At 45.7% G+C, this 16,551-nt stretch overlaps 1 protein-coding gene across 3 annotated transcripts in view; it reads left to right on the forward strand.

The window, feature by feature from the left end:
* Positions 1-16,297, forward strand: part of SH3BP1 (SH3 domain binding protein 1) — a 60,233-nt gene extending 43,936 nt beyond the window's left edge. Inside the window, exons 14-18 of one of the 3 annotated variants that reach the window (XM_073591729.1) lie at positions 410-523; positions 3,573-3,670; positions 4,985-5,129; positions 7,892-8,013; positions 15,722-16,297. In XM_073591729.1, coding sequence (XP_073447830.1) covers positions 410-523; positions 3,573-3,670; positions 4,985-5,129; positions 7,892-8,013; positions 15,722-15,996 — 754 coding nt within the window. In that variant the 3' untranslated portion in view covers positions 15,997-16,297. The remainder of the gene's footprint in view (positions 1-409; positions 524-3,572; positions 3,671-4,984; positions 5,130-7,891; positions 8,014-15,721) is intronic. The other 2 variants (XM_073591730.1, XM_073591731.1) reach the window with 2 other exon arrangements.
* The last annotated feature ends 254 nt before the right edge of the window (positions 16,298-16,551 follow it).

Here is a 16,551-nt window from a genome sequence, read left to right on the forward strand (position 1 = left end):
ATGCGTCACAAACCTGTCTATGTTACCCATATGTGTCACACACCAGTCTATGTTTTGTGTGTCACACACCTGTCCACGTTACCTGTATGTGTCCCACACCTGTCTATGTTGCACATATGTGTTGCCCACCTGTCTGTTACCAATATGTATTGTGCACCCGTATACTTTACCCCTTTGTGTTATACACCAGTATGCATGACGACATCATCTGTCCAGATTACACATAGGTGTCACCGATCTATCTTCTGCTACCTGTGGACGTCACACATCTGATGGTGACACCTGTATAGGTTACATGGCTGTGACTATCCCTGATTGGACAATATTATTGGTGTTTTCCAGAGGAGAAAGCTGAGTTCTGTTCCAGCAATAAATGACTGTTGTGCTCGTGATTCTGTCTTCGTTGCAGATTCCTAATCAAGTTTTTGGCAAAGTTAGGAGAACACCAAGAAGTCAACAAAATGACGCCCAGCAATATTGCAATCGTTCTCGGTCCCAACCTCCTGTGGGCCAAATCTGACGGGTGAGTAGAGTCAACATCAATTATTTCACTTATATATGAAGTGAAGGAGAGCAGATTATGAAGGTCCACCTTATGGCGTCCTGTTCAGCGCGGTCCGGTGACCGGTCAGGATGGTTTGGTTGGTATTTTATAAACAAGTCCAAAAATATAAAGACTATGAGATTACTCTGCTTGCCTACGTTGTGGATAAAGGAGAGAATGCAGCACCAAAAGGAATGCTAGAATCGCTGAGCTGCGCACTAGCTATGCTCTTTCAAAACAGGCTGTAACACTTCCTGCCCGCTGAAAAGCGATCCACAATAAATCACTTTTCGGAGGGCAGTATAGCAGCAGCTGGCAGGCATTCAGGAGACGCTACTGCCACCTCCTAAAGCCTGTTTTTTTTGTTTGTTTTTTTTGCCGAGCGGCAATTTTACATTGCGGGACTGTGCCCCAACTGTGAGCCATGCATCTGATACGTGGCTGTGAAGTGCTTAAGGCATCCAGACACTGCAGATTTTCTCATTAGAACACTGAGAGGGCACCAGATGATTATAATGAACTGCATCCTCCTATTCATATTCAGTATGGAAAGGACATGGTGACACAAAGAAATATTCCTTCAGAGCAGGAAAAGGTCGGAATCTGCTACAACGTTTGTTCAAATCCCTGCAATGTACAGAGATCACCCCGAGGGGGATGCTTTTTTTTTCTTTTCTCAACAAAAGTGGAGTTACATTGGAAGTCTCATTTACCAAAGGAGATGTAATATATCCCCCTTTAGCCAGCTATACAACAAGAGGTGATAAGAAACGAATCAACGTGGATATCTAATGCAAGAGGAGGCAACCTGTCAGAGACTGAGATCTACCTAGACAAAGGGGGGGGGGGGGGCACCCCTTTAAAAAAAACTAAAAGCAAAACGATCAAGCCCTAAATAAAACAACGGTACACACAAGGGGAATGATTTACTTGGAAGTGCAATTGCTGTAAATCTGAGGGGAAGATCCGAAATGAGGGGAAGCTCTGCTGATTTTATCATGCAATCATGTGCAAGCAAAAATGCTTACTTTTTATTTTTCTCCCTCGGATCTACAGGGACTGCACTTCCAAGTGCCCATAGTGTGTCGCAGTAGTGTCCTCTCCCCCCCTTTCACATCGCACCCCCCAGGGTAGTATCTTCTGCCCCCCTTCACATCAATCACCCCCCCCCCCGTAGTGACCTCTGACCCTCTGCCTCCTCCCACACAGTGGTGTTGTCCCCTCCCCTTCTCACACACACACAGTTGTGTCCTTTGTCCCCCCCTCTACACACACATACACAGTAGTGCCCCCCCCCCATACAGCAGAGTCCTCTTCCCACTTGACATCACCCCCACTAGTGTGCCCCCCACCCCCACCCCACAGTGATGTCCTCTGCCCCCTTTCACATCATCATCCCAGACGTAGTGTCCTCTGCCCCCCCCCCCCACACACACACACACAACAAAAAAAACAGGAAATCGCCCCAGGACTTTAAATGAGGTGAAAGCGGTTAGCGAACAATGAGTAGATACAGTTTCAAAATGTATTAAAATTGTCATGCAAACATAAACACGAATCATAGCCAAGCCACTGAAGTGATACATACATTAAAAAATGTCATTAAATGTATCATGGTATAGAATGTAAGCTGCAAAGTACACAGGCATGAAAGGTATACCAACGCGTTTCGTAAGACCATGCTCGCTTCATCAGGGGTAGATGTGTGTGCAGTACATCTGTAGGGGGTATAATGAACTAAATAAGTATCAGCACAGACATGGTATTGTAACACTTAGTCAAGAGGGTCCAAAACGTATGGCCCTATACTCACCGAAGGCTGGATCCGATTACCAACACACACAGTAGTGTCCCCCCCCCACACACACACACACATAGTAGTGTCCGCCCCCCCCCAACACACACACACACACACACAGTGACTCTTGCCCACACACACACACATAGTAGTGTCTTCTGCTCCCCCATACAGTAGTGTTCTTCACCCCCCCAAAAAGCAGCATCCCCGTCCCCTTCACATCACCCCCTCCCCCACTGTAGTGTCCTCTGGCCCCCATAGCAGTTTCCTTTGCCCCAGTCCCCCCCCCCAGCAGTGCCCTTTGCCCCTTCACATCGTCCCCCCCAACACAAGCACACACCAGTATGTAGGTAGCACTCTCCTACCTTACAGCTGGTGTACTGCAGAGCAGAGAGTGGGAAGCAGCACAGTACTGGATGGAGGGCGGGAACGGAGCTGCCGAAGTTAACTCTTTGTCTAAACAAGCTGGTTAACTTGAAAGTTAACTCCGGCAGCTTCCACCCTCCATCCAGTACTGGGCTGCTTCCCACTCTCCGCTGGGGGATGGACCAGCAAAGTAGGAATTAGTTTGCGATCTACCCGTCGGCAGGGCTGGTGCAAGGATTTTTGACACCCTAGGCAAAACCTAATTTTGCCGCCGCAACCTTGGCTCCACCCCTGACTCCACCCCCCTTTGCCATGCCCAAGTATACCCCACCTTTTAATGAAGCGCCTATCAATTGCAGCCTTACCAGCGCCCCCAACAAATGCAGCCTCACCAGCGCCCATCAAATGCAGCCTCACCAGTGCCCATCAAATGCAGCCTCACCAGCGCCCATCAATGAAGCCTACCAGCGCCCATCAATTAATGTTTGCTTGCTTCCATTCATTCGGGAGTCAGGACCCAGACACAGTCCTCCGCCGCCTCTGACACTATGTGCGAACAGAGTGGCGGCTGCCTGCTGATGCTGAGACTTGGACTTAGAGAGAAGAGAGTAGAAACACCAGTGGCCGGGCACCCCTAGGCAGCAGTGCACCCTAGGCGGCTGCCTAGTTTGCCTATTGGTAGCACAGGCTCTGCCCGTCGGCTGCCTGAAGTCGATGGGTAAATCGCAATTGACGGCTTGCCAACCCCTGGTCTACAGAATGAAGTGTGTGTCGGGGATGTGAAGTCATTTTGTGGGGATGTAGTTGACATTCTGACTCTTTAACACATTAACATGGTCCTTCTCTATCCTTGCCTTTTTCTAGAGACCCATCTATGCTGGACATGGCTTCCGCCTCTCCTATCTTGGTGGTGTCAGTAGTTGAAGGTTTGATAAGCTGCTGTGCAGAAGTCTTCCCAGGAGGTATTGTGGATGGATTCCTTCCTTGTCTTGTGTCATTATGGTGTCATTTCAGCTGACAAACCTACTTCCCTTATAATAGAATGGGTCAAGCAGGCCACGTGTCTAGCTCTGGTATCTCTTCTACTCGGGAATGTACCTTCTAAACATCTACAAGCACATTGAACCACCACAACCATTCCCAGAATTAGTGCAATCTTTTCTCAAGACATCTTAGTGAGAGCCCAGCCCTATTATCTCACTGCTGTACCAACAAGACCCAAAACTTTAATGCCAATTTCAGCATCGCTTGTAGCAACCAGGTAACACTTGAATCATGTAGGGATTCCTTGGACACCAACCCTGAGAAATGTTGCCATCTAGAGCAGGGGTCTCCGAACTTACTTGGAGAGCCAGTTTACTTTCCTTCAGAATTTAGGGGGTTGTGGCAAGTTGGAGTAGAAAATGTCCTGGCTTCAGTGGGAGGAATAGCGCCCCATCATTGGTGTCAGTAGGAGGAATAGTGCCCCATCATTAGTGTCAGTAGGAGGAATAGTGCCTTTTCGTTGGTATCAGTGGAGGAATAGTACCCCATGATTGGTGTTTGTTGGAGAAATAGTGCCCCCTCATTGGTGTCAGTGAGAAGAATAGTGCCCGATCATTGTTGTCAGTGGGAGGAATAGTGCCCCTTCATTGGAGTCAGTAGGAGGAAAAGTGCCCCATCAATGGGGTCAGTGGAAGGAATAGTACCCCATGATTGGTGTTTGTTGGAGAAATAGTGCCCCCTCATTGGTGTCAGTGAGAAGAATAGTGCCCGATCATTGTTGTCAGTGGGAGGAATAGTGCCCCTTCATTGGAGTCAGTAGGAGGAAAAGTGCCCCATCAATGGGGTCAGTGGAAGGAATAGTACCCCATGGTTGGTATCAGTGGATGGAATAGTGTCCCTTTAATGGTGTTGGTGAGAGAAATAGTGCCCCATCATTGGTGTCAGTGGGAGGGATAGTGCCCCATCATTGGTGTCATTGGAAGAAACACTGCCCCATGGTTGGTGTCAGTGGAGAAATCACAGTTGGAAGACCACTGAGTTAGAGGGTGCAGGGTCAGATTTCCCAGATGTATATGGCCAATTTTTGTGCTCGGATTGGTTACATTTCGATCAAATTTTGGCCAGAAAATGTCCATACTGCCTGCCTCCCTAATGACAATTGACATTCACTGCCTGGGTGGTAGATGGGATATACAAAGGAATTGCTCTGCTGCCCAAACTGTGTGTCTACTGTATTTCTGAAGGGCAGTGTGTACACAATAACAATTGCCTCTTCTCTCTCCCTATCGAAGATGTGGATTTTGGGGTTACAGAAGAAAGTCCCGCCTGCCCACCAGAAGCATCCACACCACAAATCTCAAGCACTCTACCGAAAATGGAAAGCGCTAATCTCCCCAGTTCTCCAACATCGCTGTCATCAACCATCAATACGGAAACGTGAGTGATAGAACACTACATGATACCTGCCACCAACCTCCAAATCATGCACATGCCACCAACCTCCAAATCATGATCACCTTCCTACACCCCTCATCCTATGTACTACCCTCTTTTTCCATCCCTTATATCACTCTTCCCCTACCCCTCACCCTGTATTTTTAGCCTTACATCCCCCATCATCTTTCTATACCCTACACCCAGGGCCGGGAAAAGGGGTGGGCAGGAGGGGAAGCTGCCCTGGAGCGCAGACGAGCAAGGGGACAAAGAACAGACACCTGGTGGGATGCCCATTCTATGGCATGTATTACGAGGAGGGAGGGGGGTGGAATTCTGGATCATTGCCCTGGGCACTGGACGACCCTGTCCTGGTACTGCCCACCACCAGCAATTTCGGAGACACTTGAGTCCTAAATTACGTAGCCTTTTCTAACTCCCATAAATGTAGTTATAGTTTTTTTTTTGTGTCCGAACTGAAAAGCAGGATTTAAAGATCCAGTAAAGCAATTTAGCCAGAGACTAGATCTCAAAAAAGTATAGTTTATTGGTGTTTTCAGCTCAAAACTTCGACAATACAAGTTCTAGGTGATGCCTGGTTGGAGGGGAGCAAGTTTAATGTACAAGGAAGGGTTCCATACCTTGAGTCCATTTTCAGCTTCCTGCCTGATATTCACGGCAAACAGTGTTCATAGATTGTGGAATTGGGTGGACATGAATTGGAGGAATGTAGGGTTGCGGAAATTAACGATTAATCCCTCGATTAATCGTTAATTTTTTCGATCGATCAAAATTCTTTTGATCGGTACTCACCTCTCCGCCGGCTTCCGGGTCTTCAGGGAGTTCCGTCGGAGATCCGGTGATGTCACAGACATCAACGTCACCGGACTCCTCCCCCCTTCCCCAGTCATTGACGGTGCCCACACTGGACAATGGTAAAGTAGTGGAATACAGCAGGCACCTGACCGATCCAATCGTGGCCTGAAAGGCTTCGACCGAGTGGGCGTGTCCGCAAATTGCAGAGGTGTGGCTGCGAGCCTGTTTTGTGATTGGCCGGACACCCCACATGCTGATGATACGTGACCCCTTGCTGGGAATAAACAAGCATTGGAAGGCATTATGAAGGTGAGTGTGTTGTCTGTACTGGACAGGTCAATTGTGGAGGAATCGTGGTGATTTAAAATATATATACAGCTTGAATCTGCATTTTGGTTTTAGATTAGGTCATGCAGAGAGAAAACACCTCTCGGTTTAGGCTTTGCCTTGCGCATCCCAGTGTGGAGCTATCATTTCACTTCCTGTCCCAGAGACACAACGGGAAGTGAAATGGCATTCCCATTTTAGATGGTTGTCAACAGGACTGGTATACCCATTGGAGGCATTACCCAGATAGCAAGCAATTGAGCTGCAAGTTTGAAAATGTCTTGTTAAAGTGGAGCTCCACCCTAAAAACAAATTTAACATTAAAAGACTCCTTAAAATTTTTTTTAAAAGTTTTTTTTTTTAAAAGTGTTAAGTCATGGATTGTGGAAACGAACTAGTGTCGGGTGATTGTATATAGTGTATACCACATTTCCCACTGACTAATGCAGAGTTCCAATGCAAGGAGATCAGCTAAAAGTAGTTGGATCTGTATGTGCGCTGTAATTGATCGAAATTAGTCGATTAATCGATTAAAAAAAAAAATCAATTAATCGAACACGAAAATTTTTATCAGTAACAGCCCTAGAGGAATGTAAACCTCAGTTTTGGAAACTCCATTATGTAGCTTCTGTACATTGCGAGTCTGGGCAGCGTGTAAGTTTTCCAAAAAGTGTTGGCCAAACTCTGGAACCCAACGCCAACAAGTTTTGAGGATAAAGGAGGATACATTGGAGGCCAATGGGTATAAAGACGAAGTGAAGCACTTAAGTTGGCTCTCTCGAAGAAGTAAAGTGTCTTGTAGCTCAAAAATTTGACAGTAAAGGTTCTAAATTGTTCTTGGATGGAGAAGAGCAAGTTCAAAGTATCGAGAGAAGTCCCACCACTTTGAGTTTGCTTAAAAATACAGTCCGTATTCCACATCTTTTGCATATTCACAGCTAGCAGAGTTTAGATTGTGGAATCAGTTGGACGTGAATCTGAGAAATGTGTTCCTCAGTTTTGAGGACTCCAACTTGCAGCTTCTGAATGTTGCGCTGTATAAGTGAAATGTCCATTGGGACCTCTTCAATAAGGGTGATTAATATGGATTGGCTATAGTTTCTAAAACTTTGGGGGTGTCCGGCCTTGCACCAAATGCTTGGGCCCAGGGTTGGGACAAGGGGTGGGCAGGAGAGACAGCTGCCCTGGACACAGACGAACAAGGGTACAAAGAACAGACCATGTGTTACGCCCATTTTATGGTACGTATCAACAGTGAAGGAGGGAGGTGCAATTCTGGATGCTTGCCCTGGGCACTGGATAACCCTGTCCCTGTACTGCCTACACTACACCCCATATATTACCCCTTATACTGTCCTCCTTTATCATCCTCCTATACCCCACCTACGGTCTATTCCATCTCCTGTATCACCTTGGTATACGGAACTCCTACATTGCACTTCTCTGACTCTACACCCCATATTTGTGCCTCTATTTCATTCCCACCTATCATCTTACTATAAACCCCACCACCACCACCACCACCACACAGAATGTTTTTTATTTGGAGCAATGGGCAACATTAGAGTGCCCTGTTAATCACTGTAGAGATATAACTACATTCTCCTTGGTTTACTCTATAGAGATGATGAAGCCCCCAATGATACCCAAGAACCACTTGCCAGCAAGGCGGCTCTTCTGAAGATGCTGCCACCTAGTGATGAGAGCACACAGGGGGAGGCCAGCCCCAGTATGGCCAGGAAAGGTGAGAAGATGATTGGCTGGAATTTTTCATTGCTTCCTGGAGATTGGCCCAGTGATCCATAGAAAAGTCATAAAACCATGAAACCTGAAGCACCACCACCCTAGAAATTGATCCAAAACAAGGGATGGCTTCAATGTGACTTCAATGTGACACTCTCAGATCCCGCACTGTGCAGAGGCTTTCCAGACTCCCAGCAGACTGGGAGCGATTGTCACTGGGGTGGGTTAACTCTGCAGATAACCCATTACATACACATGGACACAGCCACCCCATGTTTTAATGGAAACACGCACCGTTCCCAGAATTTGCTGCTACAATTTAATTTAAAAGAAACGTCTGTAACGCTGCCACAACCAAACAGGAATGTAACACTATTTATAACATAGTAGCTTTCTTCAAAAGAGGCAAAAAGTTTATTTTAATTTATAAATAGAGCATTCAGAGATTCAGCTTAATGATTTTTAAATACATTTAAAGCGGAGATCGTGTCATTTTTTTTTTTTTCCTCAAAAGCACCCCCTTGATATTGGCAGCTTATGTACCGTATATACTCGAGTATAAGCCGACTCGTATATAAGCCGAGGCACCTAATTTTACCACAAAAAACTGGGAGAACTTATTGACTCGAGTATAAGCCTAGGGTGAGAAATGTGCAGCAAGTGGAAAAGAGGGTCAACAATGCCAATTTACAGCCTCACTGTGCCCATTTGCAGCGATAGGTCCCCCGAACTTCAATCTTGGTAGTTAAGGGTTCCTAGATGCCCCCCTAGCTGCAGCCAAAATTTGGGGTCTCTGGACCCAAAGGGTCCCGAAATGAGATTGCTGCAGATGGACACAGTTGACCGACTTTGGGGCCCCGTATCATTTGGGGGCCACCTGGTGCTAGGAACCCCAAATTTGGTGTGCAAACCCAGTGGAACTAGCACTACAACATATCCTGGGGTTCCTAGCACCAAGTGGCCCCGAGATACGGGGCGCCAAAGTCAGTTCGGAAAATGTCAAGCACTTTTCTGCTGCAGAGAAAGACATTTTCCGAACTGACTTTGGGGCCCCGTATCTTGGGGCCACTTGGTGCTAGGAACCCCAGCTTTGGATATTTTCTAATTCAACTGGGTTTACACACCAAATTTGGGGTTCCTAGCACCAAGTGGCCGAGAGATATGGGGCCCCAAAATCAGTTCGGAAAATATTCTCTGCTGCAGAAAAGTGCTTGACTCGAGCCGAGGGGGGCATTTTCAGCACAAAAAAATGTGCTGAAAACTCGGCTTATACTCGAGTATATACGGTACAATTCAAACTGGCATATGCTGTATATGTCGTTGTTTGTAAATCTAATGAGCTTACTGCAACCTCTGTATCATCTAAGCTCCCATCTTGAGTGTAGGCATCTGAAGCCCGCCTGGAGTTTCTTCTGGGATACAGCGCAGCTGGCCACCTCCTAATCTCGCGCATGCGCAGTGTGAACAAAGCGTGGCGCACTCATTGTATTGCAGGTTGCCAAAGCAATGGTGTTGTTGGAGGAAGTTCTTGCCCTTTTGTTATGGCAACCTGCCAATCAGTTTGTCCATTGACTCCTGGGATTGATGACACATATCCCAGGAGCCAACGGGCAGGAGGATGTGACTAGTGATGGGCTCAAGCATGTTCGGGATCGTAGTCCCAACCCACCTGAGCAACTTCGCCAGGAACCCGACACTGCACACCGCCAATCATAGGCAGTGGGGCATTTCCCAGTCCGCAGCTGCATAGACCGGGAAACGCCTCACTGCCTATGATTGGTGGTGTGCAGTGTCGGCTTCCTGGCGAAGTTGCTCAGGTGGGTTGGGACTACGATCTTGAACACGCATGAGCCCATCACTAGATATGACGTACCTCGCCGCAGCAAGGTAGGACAGAAGTGGAGGTCTTTATTAACCCTACAGGTACTAAACATTAAGTAAAAAAAAAAGCAACAAATTCCTAACATTAATAGCATAGCGATCAGCAAAAATGGGGGCTGAACTAAAAAAATAGGGGGTGGGACTCCACTTTAATGAAATAAAAAAAAATTCTGCAAGAAAATATTTACATTAAAAGAATATTACAAAACAGACAATTAGCAACAGTAAATTAAATGTGATTATTAGTGAAAAATACTTGGCATAATCAGTTGGCAGCCATCTTTTCTGACCCCTGAAGAGGAAATTTTCAGAATTAACACAACTAATCAATAAATCTAAGGGGGTGTGCTGAAGGGGATGAAGAGTATTTTTTTATTATGCTCTGCAGGCACACCCCTAATGTCAACTTTTCTAAATACATCTTCATTTCTATCTGACCAGAGATTTTACAAACCAACAACCAACATATTATTCAGTAGAATAAAATCATGATTTATCAGATACCAAACATGATGCACTATGTTACCAAAAGTATTGGGACACCTGCCTTTACAAACATGAACTTTAACGGCATCCCGTTCTTAGGCTGTAGCATTCAGTATTGAGTTGGTCCACCCTTTGCAGCTATAAAAGCTTCAACTCTTCTGGGAAGGCCGTCCACAAGGTTTAGGAGTGTCTCTATGGGAATGTTTGACCATTCTTCCAGAAGCGCATTTGTGAGGTCAGGCACTGATGAGTAGGAGAAGGCCTGGCTCACAGTCTCTGCTCTAATTCATCCCAAAGGTGTTCTATCATAATTAGGTCAGGACTCTGTGCAGGCCAGTCAAGTTCCTCCACCCCAAACTCGCTCATCCATGTCTTTATGGACTTTGCTTTGTGCACTGGTCCAATTCATTTGGTGGAGGGGGGATTATGGTGGGGGGTTGTTTTTCAGAGGTTGGGCTTGGCTCCTTAGTTCCAGTGAAGGGAACACTTAAGGCATCAGTATACCAAGACATTGTGGACAATTTCATGCTCCCAACTTTGTGGGAACAGTTTGGGGATGGCCCCTTCCTGTTCCAACATGACTGCGCACCAGTGCACAAAGCAAGGTCCATAAAGACATGGATGAGCGAGTTTGGGGTGGAGGAATTTGACTGGCCTGCACAGAGTCCTGACCTCAACCTGATAGAACACCTTTGGGATGAATTAGAGCAGAGACTGTGAGCCAGACCTTCTCATCCACATTAGTGCCTGACCTCACAAATGCGCTTCTGGAATAATGATCAAACATTCTCATAGACAGGGAGGTGACTTACATACCTCTGTAAATCAGACATTTAGATAATTATCTTTTATTAAAGTTCTGCTAGCCTGAGACGTTATGCATGTATTTCCAGTACACCTAATGCACCTTGTCCTTGTTATGGAAAAGATTAATTGCATTGCTATAACACAATATTTGTAAGAGCGAGCAGTAACAACTGGATGAACTCTTTTTTTTTTTTGCGCAGGTTTCAACCTGCGGGGTTCATTATAGTAGCTGTGTTTTTCTCTTTCTCTTTTTGATTGTTTTGTGATGATTGAGGCAGGAAATGCCCAAAGGCTCTGTATTGTACAACTTTTTTTTGGAAAACCATTAAAAAGTATTAAAAAAACAACAACATTCCCATAGACACACTCCTAAACCTTGTGGACGGCCTTCCCAGAAGAGTTGAAGCTGTTATAGCTGCAAAGGGTGGGCCAACTCAATATTGAACCCTACGGACTAAGACTGGGATGACATTAAAGTTCATGTGTGTGTGTGTGTAAAGGTAGGCGTCCCAATAGTTTTGATAATATAGTGTATATTCCAGGAGGTACTTTTCTCCTAGCTCAGTGATGTCGAACCTCGGCACCCCAGATGTTTTGGAACTACATTTCCCATGATGCTCAACTACGCTGCAGAGTGCATGAGCATCGTGGGAAATGTAGTTCCAAAACATCTGGGGTGCCAAGGTTCGCCATCACTGTCCTAGGATGTCCAATGTGTCCCATCAGCCTTCTGGACCTGGTAATGTACGCATGTTTGGTGTCCAACTGATTGCCATGGTCTTATACGTTAGTGTAACCCAGCCTTTCTCCACCCTTTTCAACACAGAGGAACCCTTTAAATAATTTTCAGGCCTCAGGGAACCACTGTTAAAAATGACTATATCTATAAGTCTTGATTTATTAGGGCGATGGCCAGTGGGAAGAAAGCTCCTTACACTTGTGGTCATTGAAAATAATTTCCCCAATACAGGTAGCTAAAAAGATCATTGGTGTTGGTGGGAACCTATCTGAGAGGCAGAAATTGGTCAAAGAACCTCTAGCAACCTCTGGTGGAACCCTAGGGATCCATGGAACCCTGGTTTAAAAACCATCTTTAAATCACTTTTTATGAAGGTAACTTCAGGACAGTAAGACTTTTATAAAAGGATTTATGAAACTGTAGAAAAGTGCAGGAAAAAAAAAAAAACCAAAGAAGAAAAACAACATAGCATCACAGATGTGTATAGCAGAGTTGCATACCAGGCTATCGTACAATCTGGCTATTTACAACTAGGAGTCTTTTGAGGACTCAGTTGATAGGGATTTGACGCTGCTGCAATCCTTTGGAGCCGACTTGTATTTTGTTAATTGGGCTTTCATCAGATGAGTTCTTCTCTGGCTGCCCACAGCAGAGATAAGATTTATATCTGACCATTTCGGGGTAAAAGTTTGGGTCAAATGAGGATGTCACGGTGTACCATACGATCTCCTCACTCTGCCACACAGTTTGGAGCTCATCTGTCTTCAATTATAAATAAAATAAAAATGATTTTCCTATTACCACACTAAAAATACATCTATTTAAAAAAAAAAAATCACCCCCCATGGCATGTCGAATTAGCTAAGTATTACAGAAACTCTAATGCCCCGTACACACGGTCGGATTTTCCGATGGAAAATGTCCGATCGGAGCGTGTTGTCGGAAATTCCGACCATGTGTGGGCTCCATCGGACATTTTCCATCGGATTTTCCGACACACAAAGTTGGAGAGCAGGAGATAAAATTTTCCGACAACATAATCCGTTGTCGAAAATTCCGATCGTGTGTACACAAATCCGACGGACAAAGTGCCACGCATGCTCAGAATAAATAAAGAGATGAAAGCTATTGGCTACTGCCCCGTTTATAGTCCCGACGTACGTGTTTTACGTCACCGCGTTTAGAACGATCGGATTTTCCGACAACTTTGTGTGACCGTGGGTATGCAAGACAAGTTTGAGCCAACATCCGTCGGAAAAAATCCTAGGATTTTGTTGTCGGAATGTCCGAACAAAGTCCGACCGTGTGTACGCCCTATTACAATTGGCGAGCCAGCTAGAAGCTCCCCTAGCAATATAATGGATCTGAATATTCACTGGAGATGGGCATCCAGATTACTGGGGAGTTGACTTTGCGCCATAAGTTGCATAAACCCTGGATCAACTAGACATGTGCGGTTGGTTTCGTTAAGAAATTTTCTGAGATTTGCATGTTTTTGAATTTCTAAAATAGCAACAGTAACGAATTTTAACGAATCTGAAATAAATGATAACGAAACAATGAAATTCATTTGTTTCATTCGGATGTTTGAAGCATCCGAAGTAATGAATGATCCAAATTGATTTGTAAATAGCTGGTCATTAGGTCCCATTCACACCTGAGCATTTTGTAGCTTGAAGCCTGAAGCTACAAAAACGCTGGAGGGGAAAATAAAATCAATTATTCTCTATGGCGATGGTTCACATCTCCACTCCAAAACGCCTGAAGCTCAAACAAGTTCTGGAACTTTTTTTTTTTTTTGGCAGATTTGGGCGTTTTTCTGCTTTTTACATTGGTGACCTTTTGACCTGTACAAAATCGCGACTTTCTGCCTGAAAACGCTACGTTCAGGTGTGAATGGGGCCTTAAGGAATGGGCAGCCGCTGCATCCATAACAACCATGTCTCATCTGGGGATTGCCAGAACGTAAACAAACGAGCCGGCATTAGAAAAAAAAAATGCATGGGGTCCCCCCAATCCATACCAGGCCGTTTGGGTATGGTATAGATTTAAATGGGTAACCTACGCCGCTATGCCCAAAAAAAAAAAAAAATGCATGGGGTCCCCCCCCCCAATCCATACCAGGCCATTTGAAAATGGTATTGATTAAAATGGGTACCCTACGCCGATATGCCCCCCCAAAAAAAAAATGCATGGGGTACCCCCCCAATCCATACCAGGCCGTTTGGGTATGGTATGGATTTAAATGGGTAACCTACGCCGCTATGCCCAAAAAAAAAAAATGCATGGGGTCCCCCCCCCCAATCCATACCAGGCCATTTGAGTATGGTATTGATTAAAATGGGTACCCTATGCCGATATGCCCCAAAAAAAAAAAAAATGCATGGGGTACCCCCCCAATCCATACCAGGCCATGGTATGGATTAAAATGGGTACCCTACGCCGAGATGCCCCCAAAAAAATGCATGGGGTACCCCCCAATCCATACCAGGCCATTTGGGTATGGTATGGATTTAAATGGGTACCCTAAGCCGATATGCCCCCCCAAAAAAATGCATGGGGTACCCCCCAATCCATACCAGGCCGTTTGGGTATGGTATGGATTTAAATGGGTACCCTACACCGCTATGCCCAAAAAAAAAAATGCATGGGGTCCCCCCCAATCCATACCTGGCCATTTGAGTATGGTATGAATTTAAATGGGTACCCTACGCCGTTATGCCCAAAAAAAAAAAAAAAAGCATGGGCTCCCCTTTAAAATCCATACCAGGCCCTTTATCCAAGCATGCAGTCCGGCAGGCCTGAAAAGGGGGGGGACTGCGCCCCCCACCCCGAACCATACCAGCCCACATGCCCTGGGGAGTGCTTTGGGGGGGGGGAGAAAGGGCTTCCCCAAACCCCCAACGCACTGTGTTGCCATGTTGATGGGAACAAGGTCCTCTTCCTCACAACCCTGGCCCAGTGGTTGTGGGGGTCTGCGGGCAGGGGGCACCCAGATCCCCAACCCTCCTGTGTGACTGAATATTGGGTAAGTGTCAAAAGTAAATAAAAAACACTAACATTTGTTTTTGACATGTACTTTATTGAAAAAAACCCCTAAAAACATGGCCCCTGCTGTAAATCCAGCGTTAACCACAATGATCGCCGACCCACAAAAAAACCACCGCCCACCAAACATGACTGGTCCTGTACAGAGACACGGCCGCCTGCTCCTTAACAACCAGCTATTGAAACAAATGGAATGCCGAATCGAAACTATTGAAACAAATCGAACCAAACGAAACATGTCAAAGATACAAAACAAATTCTGAAAACAAATCAGTTCACTTAACGAATGCATCCAAAATGAATTTCTTCAATTAACAAAAGCATCCGAAACAAAGTTTTCGGGCATGCACATGTCTAGGAGCGTTCGTTATGTTTTGCCATAAGAGGTTATCAAATTCCAGTATTGGTGTCACATTGTAGAGACCCTACCAGCTGGACAAGTAATTGGGAACTTCTGTTGTCCAGTGCTGGAGATATTGAGGACAAATGGTAGCAAATTGCCTTAGATTACAATTTATGATATCTCCATATACATTTGTATATTCAGGATATTTTATTTGCCTTTTTTAGCGCCAGCAATTTAAAGATTGGTACAATTTGTATGCTGGTCTAAATGGCTAATAAAGGTAAAGAGAAGGTGAAGAACAACAATCCTTCCTGAATGGTGCATGTCATTGACCTTGTAGAATGTTCCTTACGAGACCTTTGGTTGAAAAAAAGCTCCCACTCAAACATTTTCTTTTTCTAGTAGTGAAAAGACCGGCTCCTCTGCGGCCCAGCATGCCTCCGCCTATACAGCCTCGTGGGTCCATGACCGGCGAGCCATCTGATGAACTCCAGAACCCCCGTCCTGTGCCAAGGAGGAATATCGGTGGAAGCTTAAAAGTTCCCAACCAGCCTCCTCCTCACCCGCCAGCACCCAAAGTTGGCAATGTAAAGCCTGAGGCTGGTGATGGCGACCTGTCCAGAAAAACACCCCCCAGACCACTGCCGAGAAATCGCATCCAATCTACAGACAACTAACCAGGAAAAGATTGTGCCGGCCGCTGGCTGAGGAGCTGAACTGAGCAAACCACGTTATTTGAGAGGATCGGAAGCGCGCTGCTTGGGGCATACTAGGGGGCACTCCCTCCATGAATACATACAGTATAGGAATATTACAGACAAGGGACACAATAATACGGTGAATATTCAATCAGAACTGATGCACTGACATACCATTCCTTTTACTCGAATTAATATACTTACTCGAAGAATTTATAACGTTGTTCTTTGTATAACGTGGGACTGGCGCCCATGTATTAAACACTTTATTCTTTCTAAACCCTTCAGTGTCTGTTGTCTTCTTCTCAGCTACCACCATTCAGAAACATGGAAGAAAAAAAAAAGCAGAGCTCAAAGTAGGAAGGAATAGGAACTGTACAGGCAAGGCCGGTACTACCACTAGGCAAACAAGGCAGTCGCCTAGAGCGTTCTGCTGCTTAGGGTGTAGGCACGGCCAGCTGTTGCTGGGTCCAAACTCCCCCCCCCCCCCAGAGCATCCTGCCTAAATACCCAGTCAGCGTATCTGTTGCCACA

Source organism: Aquarana catesbeiana, linkage group LG07 (assembly GCF_042186555.1).
Source record: "Aquarana catesbeiana isolate 2022-GZ linkage group LG07, ASM4218655v1, whole genome shotgun sequence".
NCBI classification, from domain to species: Eukaryota; Metazoa; Chordata; class Amphibia; order Anura; family Ranidae; genus Aquarana; species Aquarana catesbeiana.